The 13,169-nt window shown below is 38.0% G+C and overlaps 1 protein-coding gene across 1 annotated transcript; it reads left to right on the top strand.

The window, feature by feature from the left end:
* Positions 1-241: 241 nt before the first annotated feature.
* Positions 242-12,618, top strand: LOC587063 (serine/threonine-protein phosphatase 6 regulatory ankyrin repeat subunit B-like). Its single transcript, XM_030995082.1, has 5 exons — positions 242-310; positions 1,165-1,239; positions 6,121-6,218; positions 7,425-12,027; positions 12,544-12,618. Exons 1-5 carry the CDS (start codon positions 242-244, stop codon positions 12,616-12,618), a joined length of 4,920 nt encoding a protein of 1,639 aa, XP_030850942.1.
* Positions 12,619-13,169: the final 551 nt, after the last annotated feature.

Raw genomic sequence — 13,169 nt, forward strand, 5'->3', positions numbered from 1 at the left:
TTGCAATAGGCACTGCTATCAAGATTATAGTCTAATGTTCATCTTAACCGTTCGTACCCTGCCAAGATTTTGTGATGCTTGCCATCTCGGGGTTGTCCACATGATCACTTGATAGCTTGCACGCCACAAGGAATTTGGAATACAAATTATTGGATTTTCGGGGTTCTAATGTTGCTGCAACAATGCCCTGCCTTTTTACTTTGATTATATCGTGATCGACCCTTCTGTTTCGGGCAACGAGATGGTTATCCAGATTGCACTGCAATGTAACTTCATCCATGGTACTATTAACCTCAGCCAGGCACTTAAGGTATCCGACAAAATGTATGCTTATTAAACGTTTCCTGTACAATCAATGTTGCAACCTTGTTTTAGATTGTAATTGTGAGCTTCAAACCTTCAAGTTCAAACTTGCAATCCAAAGCCACGTCATACTTCATGTCACAATACACGGAAATGTTTCAGGTAGACATTTTACAAATCTAATTACAGGGGTGGTTAAATTGGTTCTGTTAAACCTGGGATAAACATGAACTGAAAAAATAATTCAACATAAATTAAAACAGCACATTGGGGTGCTTAAATAAATTGAATTCGATTTGCAGACATCCAGCAATTGCTCCGCCTTATACTTTACACCTGCAACAGAGTTTTTACTCGAAGTTGCCAAGTAATTTGTTGCCTGAACAGACGTGTCCAAGATCTCTTCCGTTTGAAAGGCATCTAAAATAATTATAGTATTCTGTGTATGTGATGTGTATTTGGCAAATAGATCCTCAGAGTGGCACAACCAGTTATACCTGTCAACCTCCTGGTATCCAATACATAGGAACGTAATTTAGAGCAACAATCAGCTTCTTCTTGTATGAAATCATCAAATTCTACGCCTATTCTTTTTTCCCATTTGAATTGTTTATGTACATTTTGTATATGGCTTTAAAGTTCCATCTTGTTGACCTATGACGTTATCTTCTTGAAAGTTTCAACAAATTAAAGAGTGTTCGATTTTATTTTTTAGTTCTTATCGTATATATCATGAATTAATTTACATCAAACAATTATAAGAAGTACACACTTTATACGACACAGAATTGACCGTGGCTCAAAGATTGATGCCTTGTGACCCCCTTTCTGATGAATATCTTTACATTTCACTTGCTCCAGGGTGATTCCAATACGGGGGTGAACACTGATGGCGTGGAGATGGGTCCAGAATCAACAGTAACAGATGGAGTCGAGGTAAGCAAAATGTATTGTTTAATATGCTTAGGCATTTTAAAAGGTTTACTCATTTAGGTCTAAAGGAAATAATATTATATCTACTTATATATTTCAGGAATAACTATTAGGTTCTTAAACTTGACTTTCTCACTCCTGATGTTCCAATGCATTCACAAAGAATATCTCCCACTCAAGTTAGCCAACAGAACTTTTGAAATAAATATCAATCATCAAACTGCGAATTTCCTGAACAAGAATGTAAAATCTGAGATCTATTATGTCGTCCGAGTTGATCGACAACCCACTTGTATCTCTAGACCGACTGCCCACGAGATCGTGAAAAGATAGAAATGCATAACAAAATATAAAAAAGGACAAAAGTCTACTAGATCCTCGGCACTCGAGACCAACAGTTCATGAAACCGAAAGAAATTCATGAAATAGGGTACACGAATCCTGCGGGCTTTCGGCCTCGTAGGCCGTCGGTCTATTGGACCTTTTAAACAGTTGTCAGAAGGCCTGCGAAACCGTTATGGCTGGTCTCTTGTGTTTTGTTCCGGTACCTGTTATAATATGATTGCAAATTAAATGGTCAGTGAGCCACCAAATAGAATATTTGATTTAGTTAATGTTCACAGTCAGTAAGGATTTATTTTTATCTACTTCTATTCGTACCAAAACGACTTGTTAAATCTTGTTGTCGCCGTATCAAATCGTCTGACGAGCCGGACATGGCTTATGAGCCGCAATCTATAGGAAAATTCCACTGTAATATTTAAGTGGCTTAAGTAACGTCATACAAAATTATTATTTTTTCCTTCTATTTATCCTCTTTCGAGGGACTTTATTTGTTTATATCATAAAATAACAGCTATTTACAACAGTGTTTGAATACAGAATTCATGCAGTTGTGATATATCATACATAGTACAGAACATGAAACTAACAGACTAATGTGACATAATCACTAACCAAAATAATGAAAACCTTTTTGTAACTTCGTTTGTATCGAATTTCTTTTAATTACATTTCATATTGAGATTTACACCTTTAATTCTTTAATCAAATATGCAGCATGTATCCTGTGCTTTTCACTTCCAAAACATTCTCTAATATAGTTTCTATAGATAATAAACTGAGCGCAGTTTAAAATAAGATTGACAAGATTCATTTCTCTTCTCTCTATTTCCTGACTTATTAAAGGAATTTCTTCGTTCAAAAAGATTTTAAAATTAAACAAAGTTTCGATTAATTTTGATACAATCTTTAAAAAAAAAGCGAAACCTTCTTGCAAGCCAGGAGAATGTGGTTAGTTGTATCTGGAATCTTACATATATCATCTAGATTATTATTTTTAATCTTCCATTTACATAAATTGTCTCTACTGGGCAATATTCTATGAATATATTTAAAATTAAACTGCTTAATTCCGTTGTCATTTATAAAGTAAAATTTATAATGGAGCACCGTTTTCCAGTTAAACTCAGTGGCCCGTATTCTGAAGTCAAGTTTAGTTAAGCCCAGGTGTAACTTTAAACCCGGGTATAACTAAGCCAGACTTCAGGTCTAAGTATCATTTCAGTTTCTGAAAGCCAGGTTTAGTTAAACCCAGGTTTAAGTCTAAAACCCAGGTTTAAAGTTAAGCTAAGGTTTAACTACCATGGAGATGTAGTCTGCTTCTACTGCACATGCTAAGTACAGCTCACCCATCTTCCAGGGTAGCTGCGCTGATATAGGCTGTTTCATAGCTGGATTTCGTGCTGCAAATTTAATAATTTCAATTGAAAATATTCGACACAAACAAATCTCTTTCGAAGCAACCGTTGAACGTTATGGCATGATTTTTTGTTTTGTTTTACCCTTTGATTTATTGTTAAACTGCTGAAAAAGTCTGAATCGAGGTGGAATTGATCCTTACGAATAAATAAATAATCATTAAAAAAATCGGTAATTCTACAATTTTTTGCCCAGATTAGTCAAAACTTCCAGAACATCTTAAAAATGCTCTAGATTTTCTATATAAGATTTAGTCTAGATTACTAAAAGAGAAACTAAAAATGGTCAAAAATAACTTCTTGATGCAGAATTACTAGTCCAAAGTCAACATTGCTGAAGCTTATTTACTTGATTTTTAGGCGATTTTTATTAGGACAATGCAATCCTTTTTTGAACCGACGTGTCGTGTATCACGATCCCCTTTTTGGTCACCGGCCAAGCGCGCATATCATTCGATCGTACCATGCGCGCATTCATTCGTACACACGGTTAGAAAATGTATTGCATTGTTCGTAAAAAAAAGCTTAAAACTCGACCATATGAGCTTCAATGTTGACTTTGGACTAGTTATTCTGCATCAAGAAGGTATTGTTAATCATTTCTCTTTTAGTCATTTTAATCTTATTTAGGTCTAGATCTAGAATCTAGTGCATCTTTAGGATGTTCTGGATGTTTTGACATCATAATATTAATAGACTAGGCGCGCCTAATCATACTTATAGGCCTAGGGTCTAGACTAGATCTAGACCCTAGTTTATTTTTTATTTGATATGGGCAGAAATTGTAGAATTACCCAAAACTATACTAAAGTTCCGGCTTAAAAGTAATACCCTCGTTGGCTCTTAATTAATCCATGATTGTCTCATAAATATAGATTTAGCTCTACATTAAAGGGAAAGTCCACCCCAAAAATAAGTTTGTTTCAATAGAGGCAGAATAATAAGAAAATCAGGTGAGTGAAAGTTTGAGCAAATTCTGAATGAAAATAAGAAAGTTATGAATTATTGAAGTTGTGATCAATCAAATACAAATTGGCAACTCTGTGACTTATTATACGAGCTCTCCTTCATTTGCTTTGTGCATAATATTCCATAAAATCATGTTTTCTTCGTTATTGATGACGGAATATATATTTGTTCCTTGCAGGGGAAGTATAGAAACATATTTGCAATTATTATATTTAGGGTGCAAGTATGGTTGAAATTTTTCTTGAGGGAAAATGAAAATTTTAGATTTTTTTAGTACTGAGCAAATGGAAGTTGAGCTCGCATGATACGTCATAGAGTTGCCAATTTGTGTTTGATTGATCACAACTTAAAAAATCCTAACTTCCTTATTTTTAATCGGAATTTGCTCAAACTTTCACCGACTTGTTTCTCTCATTTTTCTACTCCTATTAAAACTAACCTAATTTCAGGGTGGACTTCCCCTTTAATTTACTCCTAATTCTAGGCCTAATCCAACCTTGCAAGTTTATTTTAACTCGCATTTGTTTACATCGTTGGGACGCAATTCGAAAACGTGTATTGCACTCACAGTTTCAAATACGTGAGCATAACGTCAAACTAAAGGTATGGGGCTACTATATTTTTTTTCCTCTGCAACAAAGTGATACGTGTTGATTTACTTTGGTAACTTTTTAGTTTTAAGAATTGTCGTACTATACAAATCACACAATCTTATATAACATATAAAATCTTAAGACTTAGAAAATATTAGGCATAAAGATTCAATAAGCAAATGAAGTATCCAAATTAATGTTCAAACTTGGCGAAGGTATAAAATCGCAAGGCCGACTTTCATCCGCACGGCGATGTGTTTGTCTCTAGTGTTGGAGTCAGCTGGCTAGCAAGTGCAAATCGCAGTTTGTTTGGTATTTAAAAAACAACAGCGATGCAAAACAAATCATCGTCGCCATGAATGTGAAAGGTTTTGTTTTTTTCCACAAGAGGTCTCCCCGGTCTCACTATTTCCAATAATTCGTTGTAATGCCTTTTAATGGTGTCTTCTTCTTCTCTGAATTTCCAACAAATAGTTAGACCTGACTTAAACTAGGTGTACCCCAGGTTTAAATATGTGTACAATTTCTACAAAGTTAGACCAGGCTTAAACCTAGGTTTAAGTTAAACCTGACTTCAGAAACGCAATTTTAAACCTAGGTTTAAATCTGAGAGTTAGGCGAGACTTAGACTAGACGTAAACCTAGGTTTAAAGTTAAACCTGAATTCAGAATACGGGCCAATGAGGCTGCTTTATGATTAATTACGCGTGCACCCCAACTAGTTGTCCTGTACAAAAATTCACCAAATAGAAAGATATGGTGGTTGTATACCTTTGTTCTAAATGTATTTATAGGATAAGTGGTTTAACCATCAACAAACTTTGTTATAGAAATATTTATTTATTTTATGTATTCATGATTTCTTTCAACAGGGTAGTTTCGTTCAGTCCCACTTGAAGCCAGTGGATCTGCTTTTCAAGAAAGCCCTGCATAATACAATGACAGTATAAAAACATAAGTATAATAATACAACAGTACAAAGTTGTACATACATGTGAAATATCAAATTAAACATATATCTTTTAAAATAGGACTATTTGAATCATACAATATTTATTATCAATTATTTAAAATAAAAAACTATTACAATAACAAAAGCAAACCAAAAACATAACACCTAAACAAACAGAAAAAAAAAAACCACAATAAATTAAATTCGACCGACTGATTTTAAAGAAATTGCCCGGCGGCCGGCCTATGATCGGCGGAGCACCAAAATACACTAGGTGCCCGAGCGTTCGCCGTCGAGCGATTTAGGTCAAAAATCAAAGCCGCTAGGTCAAAGGCTGCCGACCGATTTTGAACTCGCCGATTAGTGATCGACTGATCTCCCAGCGGCGACCAGACGCCGAAATTGCTCGACGCACCAGCTTCCATAGTTTAAACGTGGTAACAGCATGAATTAGCGTACAATAATGTATGAATTTGTTCCAGGTGATGTCATATTGTTTCCAAATTTTCAGTGTCATATGTAAAAACGATTAATCATTGAAAAGATAAATCCCTGTGAAATTATGATTCATTAACTGTGATGAAATTTGGTTTTGTTTATTTTTGTTCAGGATACTGATGAATCTGGCGGGTTTGAACAAGAGACTGAAAATGAAAAAAGTCTTTTTCAAGACGCTGAAAGTGACGTAGGAATTCAGGAACGGAAAATGTGAGTTTGTTTTGTTATCAATTATCATCTTCACATATAAACACCAGCAAAGCGTATCCCAAGGTTGTGGTATGCCAAGAAATATGTGTTATTAATGATTATAACGAGCTATATTCGGGAAATTACACTAACGTGAATCGTATCGCTCGTGTATTTATCAGTGAATAAATGGAAAAATCGTTATCTACATGAGCAAGAACTTAATGTATTATCTTTGCTCATTCACAAAATATGGACAATTTCTAGAGATGATAAAAATGAAAACGATAAACAAATCAAGAAGAGTGCTCATCAAAATATAGAGAATGAGAAAGAGAGTGAGAGAGAGAGAGAGAGAAAAAAAAAAGGAGACAAGAGGTGAATGAGGAGCGAGATTTCGAATAAGAAAACTATTATGTTATGAGAAAAAAATTAGAACGAAAAACGCGATCATATCAGATGTATGTATGTTCATGCCTTGACATTTTATTTATCTCCATGGACATCAGACTTGAAAACCTTTGATTTGAACCACCACTGTCTGTAACCATTCATTTTACTTGGATAGTTATTGCAACTAGTCATGACACGCTTGTCCAAAATGGAATTCATTTTAGCTAAACAGTCGATTTTCCATTTCAGTACTTAAACCTCTATATTAATTTTGTCCTCCTCTTGGAAAAATTTAGTATGATCCATTCACTTCTTCATGAGGCTTCATTCTTTAAAAAAAAAAACTATCCGCTCAGTTGAATGCATGTTTACGAAACCCCCTAAAACGTTTGATATCATGATGCACACAAACCGATTAGATGAAAAACCTATTGTGATTTTCTTTGTTATTCATTACGCCATTTATTAATGATAAGACTGAATTCGCCTTTATTTTACCATTTTAATATTACATTTTTTTTTTTAAATCTCACATTATCCCTTACGAAATGATATCTACAAATGCATTAACTTGCTTTCGACTTACTTTGAAAAGAAATAACTATGCTCTAATCTGGCAGATACATGAACAGTTAATAATGTATCAATATGCGGCAATATACTTTAAATGTTACATCCCATATATGAAACAAATTAATCCCCACCCACCTCTCCCTTTCTCTCTTTCTCCGAAGATGGTATAAATCAAATGACGTAAAGGGTTTAACAGTTTTAGAGTTTAGATTCCATAAGATCATTTAGAGTACAACAATTGAATTATGCCTTTTGTTATAGGACCAAAGGAACTGGTATACCGCTGATCACACCGATGCAAAACATGCCATCACACCATACACACGGTGCTTTGAAAACTGAACACAATAAAGCACAAAAAGAGCATACAAATAGATCTAGTGCACTGTCTAATACGCCTACATCACTACAACCGGGTGCAGATATAGAAAATGAACATAATGAGCTGTCACACAGCGCTCTTGTTAATTTGAATACCGACGCATCCGCTGATGACAAGTGCGTCCTAATGGAAGAACGCACATCTCCTCTGCAGCAACGAGAAATCAAGGACATCTTAGAGACTGGTACGAATAATGCTTCGTATGCAATGTATACCACACTGAATGAAGCATCACTGAGCGATGTTAGTGCTTCCAAACCAGAGCTACCATTCAACCCTGACATAGATCAGCTGGATGAGGTGGGATACACACAGCTCTACAAGTCAGCATTAAAAGGTCATCTCGAAGGTGTTGAAGACCTCATTTCACGGGGAGCAAACCCCAATAAACCAAGTAAGGGTGGACTCCGTCCTCTTCATGTGGCGGCTCATGAAGGACATGCACACATCGTTGATTTTCTCATTCTGCAAGGGGCAGACGTAGGTGTTGAATGTGAGCTGGGTCAGACACCTCTTCATACAGCAGCTACAAAAGGTTATGTCGACATCTTAGAGAGCCTCACTGCAGAAAACGTTAATGTGAACGTGAAAGATAACACTGGCTGGACACCCTTCAATGCTGTAGTCCAATATGGTCAACTTGAAGCCGTCAAATACCTCCTAACTAAAGGAGCGAATCAGAACAGATACGCTGACATGTCCCCACTCGATGCCGCAGCACGATTTGGTCATTTAGATATTGTCAAATTCTTCATATCCAAAGGAGCTGATGTGAACGAAGAAAATGCTGAAGGGATTATTCCTCTCCATGGTGCAGCTGCTCGAGGCCACTTGAAAGTCATGGAATATCTCATTCAGCAAAGATCTGATGTTAACAAAGCAGATGCCAAGGGTTGGACACCATTCAATGCTGCTGTTCAATATGGCCATCTAGAAGCCGTCAAACATCTCGTGACTGAAGGAGCGAAGCAGATCACTTTTTGCAGAATGTCTCCACTCTATGTCGCATCACTATTTGGTCATTTAGATATCGTCAAATTCTTCATATCCAAAGGAGCTGATGTGAATGAAGAAGATGGCGAAGGGACTATTCCTCTCCATGGTGCAGCTACTCGCGGCCACTTGAAAGTTATGGAATACCTTATTAAGCAAGGATCCGACGTTAACAAGAAAGATAACGCTTTGTTGACTCCATTCAATGCTGCTGTTAAACATGGCCATCTAGAATCCGTCAAATATCTCATGACTCAAGGAGCGGAGCAAATCACAAATGAAGGTAGGACGTCCCCACTCCATGCCGCATCATATTTTGGACATTTAGACATTGTCAAATTCTTCATATCTAAAGGAGCTGATGTGAACGAAGAAGACGGTGAAGGGATTATTCCTCTCCATGGTGCAGCTGCTCGAGGCCACTTAAAAGTCATGGAATATCTCATTCAGCAAGGGTCTGATGTAAACAAGAGTGATGCCAAAGGTTGGACACCTTTCAATGCTGCTGTTCAATATGGCCATCTAGAAGCCGTCAAATATCTAGTGACTAAAGGAGCGAAGCAGATCACTTTGTGCAGAATGCCTCCAATCCATGTCGCATCACTACGTGGTCATTTGGAAATCGTCAAATTCTTCATATCCAATGGTGCTGATGTGAACGAAGAAGACGGTGAAGGAATTATTCCTCTCCATGGTGCAGCTGCTCAAGGCCACATGGAAATCATGGAATATCTCATTCAGCAAGGATCCCATGTTAACAAGGAAGATGCCAAGGGCCGGACTCCATTCAATGCTGCTGTTAACAATGGTCATCTAGAAGCCGTCAAATATCTCATGACTAAAGGAGCGAAGCAGAACAGATATGCTGGTATGACACCACTCTATGCCGCAGTGCAATTTGGTCATTTAGAGATCGTCAAATTCTTCATATCCGTAGGAGCTGATGTGAACGAGGAAGATGACAATGGGAGGATTCCTCTCCACAGTGCAGCCACTCACGGCCACTTGGAAGTCATGGAATATCTCATACAGCAAGGATCTAACAAGTGTGATACCGAGGGTTGGACACCATTCAATGCTGCCGTTCGATATGGCCATCTAGAAGCCGTCAAATATCTTATTGCTAAAGGAGCGAAGCAGAACAGATATATTGGATTCACCCCACTCCATGTCGCAGCATATTTCGGTCATTTAGATATCGTCAAATTCTTCATATCCAAAGGAGCTGATGTGAACGAAGAAGATGGTGAAGGGATTATTCCTCTCCATGGTGCAGCTGCTCAAGGCCACTTAGAAGTCATGGAATATCTCATTCAACAAGGGTCTGAGGTGAACTACGATAGTGCCAAGGGTTGGACACCTTTCAATGCTGCCGTTCAATATGGCCATCTAGAAGCCATTGCATATCTCGTGACTGTAGGAGCGAAGCAGAACAGATATGATAGAATGCCCCCACTCTATGCCGCAGCATATTTTGGTCATTTGGATATTGTCCAATTCTTCATATCCAAAGGAGCTGACGTGAACAAAGAAGGTGACAAAGGGAGGATTCCTCTCGACGGTGCAGCCGCTCGCGGCCACTTGAAAGTCATGGAATATCTCATTCAGCAAGGATCTGATGTGAACAAGAAAGATAACACTGCGTGGACACCATTCAATGCTGCCGTTCAATATGGCCATCTAGAAGCCGTCAAATACCTCGTATCTAAGGGAGCGAAGCAGAACAGATATAACCGGATGACCCCAGTCTACGCTGCAGCGTATTTTGGTCATTTGGACATCATCAAGTTCTTCATGTCCAGTGGAGCTGATATGAACGAAGTAGATGACGAAGGGATTATTCCTTTTCATGGTGCAGCTTCTGGAGGCCACATAGATGTCCTTAAATATCTCATTCAGCAAGGATCTGATGTTAACAAGAAAGATAACGATGGATGCACAGCATTCAATGCTGCCGTTCAAGGGGGCCACCTAGGAACCGTCAAATATCTCTTGTCTGAGGGATCAAAGCAGAACAGATTCGATGGGAAGACCCCAGCCTACGCTGCAGCGTATTTCGGTCATTTGGACATCATCAAGTTCCTCATATCCAGTGGAGCTAATGTGAACAAAGAAGATGACGAAGGGATGATTCCTTTCCATGGTGCAGCTTCTGGAGGCCACATAGAAGTCCTTAAATATCTCGTTCAGCAAGGTTCTGATGTTAACAAGAAAGATAACGATGGATATACAGCATTCAATACTGCCGTTCAGCGGGGTCACCTAGGAGCTGTCAAATATCTCATGGCGAAAAGAGCTAAGGGTACCAGGCTTTTCGGATTGACCCCGCTTTACATCGCAACACAATATGACCATACCGATGTTGTAAGATTCCTAGTTTCAAAAGGATGTGATGTGAACGAAAGAAATGAATGCGGTAAGTCCCCTCTTCATGCAGCATGTTACAATGGCAGCATGGATGTCGTAAAAGTTCTCATTCACCACAATGCTAATGTCAATGAACAAGATGATGATGGATGGACACCGCTCCATGCCGCTGCACAAGAAGGACACCAAGACATAGTCGATTACCTTGTATTGAATGGAGCTGCCATGCACGTGAGGGATATAGATGGTTTGACGCCGCTTCTGGTAGCAGTGAACGCAGGTCATACACAAGCAATAGAATACATCTCATCACATAGAGGTTGCCCTGATAAAGACAAAACAGGAGATCCACGATCCGGAGGCCGCCAGAATCTCATCACAAGTGGATATGTCACGGTATCACTGAATGATGCAGACTCGCATTCACGTACAGGACAGTTATCATCTCAGGTAGACACTGCAGAAGATGGGAATGATTGCAATCAAGCTGATAGTGCGAAGAGAGGAACCGTTGAACTCTCCTTGAAGAATCTTTCCACAATGGCCCATGATGTTGAAAAAAATGTAGGTCGTCGAAACGTAAACGAATGCATTTCCCCACGTAAAGAAGACTCAGATGCAGAAGATGCTGGAGATCTACAATCCGGGGGCCTCCACTATGGTGCTAAACATCTTGCAACAAGAGATTATGCGAAGGAGAAGGTGGTCAAAATTAAAGATGCAGACACGCAGTCACGTGCTCGACAGTTAGCATCTCAGGTAGACAATTCGAGGAGAGGAGCCGATGAACCCTCCTTGAAGAGTCTCCCCACAAGAACCAAAGATGATGAAAAGGGTGACAATGAGGAGCACAATCCTTTCATTCATGCTACGCTGAAATATCCTGGAAAAGGTGGACAAGATCCGATGCTAAATCAGATGGAAGCAATAACGTGCCCCGGGACAAGAAAAAGAAACACCACAACAAATGGCACAGACTGTTCTTCCCCGCGTGGATCTAAGACGTGGCAATACAGCGGATTCGATCCACCCTATCTACAAACCATGGAAACTGACGGTCATCCTTCTGAAGAACCGGAATATAGATGTCACTCACTAATTGATGAAAACACGGAAATTAGAGTGAGTGGTTATTATGTGTTTAAGTTTTCTCTAAACAAAGCAAATGCCATATATTTGATTGAAACTTGGGATAGAAAAGAAAATGGAAAATACAGATATGTTTGGAAGCATCCATTCAGCCAATCTTAAAATCATCAAAGAGATGAAAAACAAATCTTCGTAGAAAGCAAAAATTAATGACCTTTTGTACATAGCCCTACGGTGTAGATTCCTTAATATGTTTTGCTTCAAACACACCTATGTATGAGAAAAGGACTCAAATTCTAAAAATAGAGAATGAAAAATTACATAAAATACTACTATACACAGTAGTCAGCTATTTTTTTTGTAAGAAACAACAACGTGTTCATTTTATGCATGTATTTTGAATTTTGTCTTTCTCGTTGTTTGGTCTAATTCATCCTAGAGCATCCAAGCTAACCAAAACTAATTGTCGCCATTATGTCTTCATATATCATATCCTTCCACAGCATTCTAATATGACATTTTCTATGATGTAATTGATTTTTCCTTCAGGAATCTTCTTCACGGATGAATGCTGGAAATGATCTACCAATCAACGAACCATCAAAGATTGAGAGGTACCAGTAACTTTCCGTTTCTTTTATAATGAGGAAACCTTATCATTCGTAGAATGAGATGTATTTATTTTATATATTTCGCTCCACAAGTACTTGCATCATTAATATTAACAGTTTTCTTCATGTTTATTGATATTTAGAATTATTTTAGATATTCTTCATAATGTATATGAATAATCGTTTATGAAAAAAAGCATTATGTACGTAAACTGCATGACTTAACCTTTTCGCAGGATTAGAGCACTTTCGGATATTTTACCTTCCTGGCGATCCTTAAGAAGCTAGAGAACAGTGAAGCAAGACCTGATGTGGTACCCAGGGTACTGTTGGGGTCAATATTTTAAATCTAGGTATTTTTCCTTTGACATATGTGGGCTTTCTTCGATGTACATGTACGTCAATTTGTCAAAAGTCATACATACACTTCTATATTTCAGAGATTTTAGGGACCCAATTCGATTGGCTTTTATTTTTTTACATCAGCTAACTTATTTTTACAATTAAATTCAACAGCTTCCCTACACGCACGCGTGCTGTCGTTCAACAACAGTTGTATGACCG

This window comes from Strongylocentrotus purpuratus, unplaced genomic scaffold, assembly GCF_000002235.5.
Source record: "Strongylocentrotus purpuratus isolate Spur 01 unplaced genomic scaffold, Spur_5.0 spur5_scaffold_21, whole genome shotgun sequence".
Taxonomy (NCBI): Eukaryota; Metazoa; Echinodermata; class Echinoidea; order Camarodonta; family Strongylocentrotidae; genus Strongylocentrotus; species Strongylocentrotus purpuratus.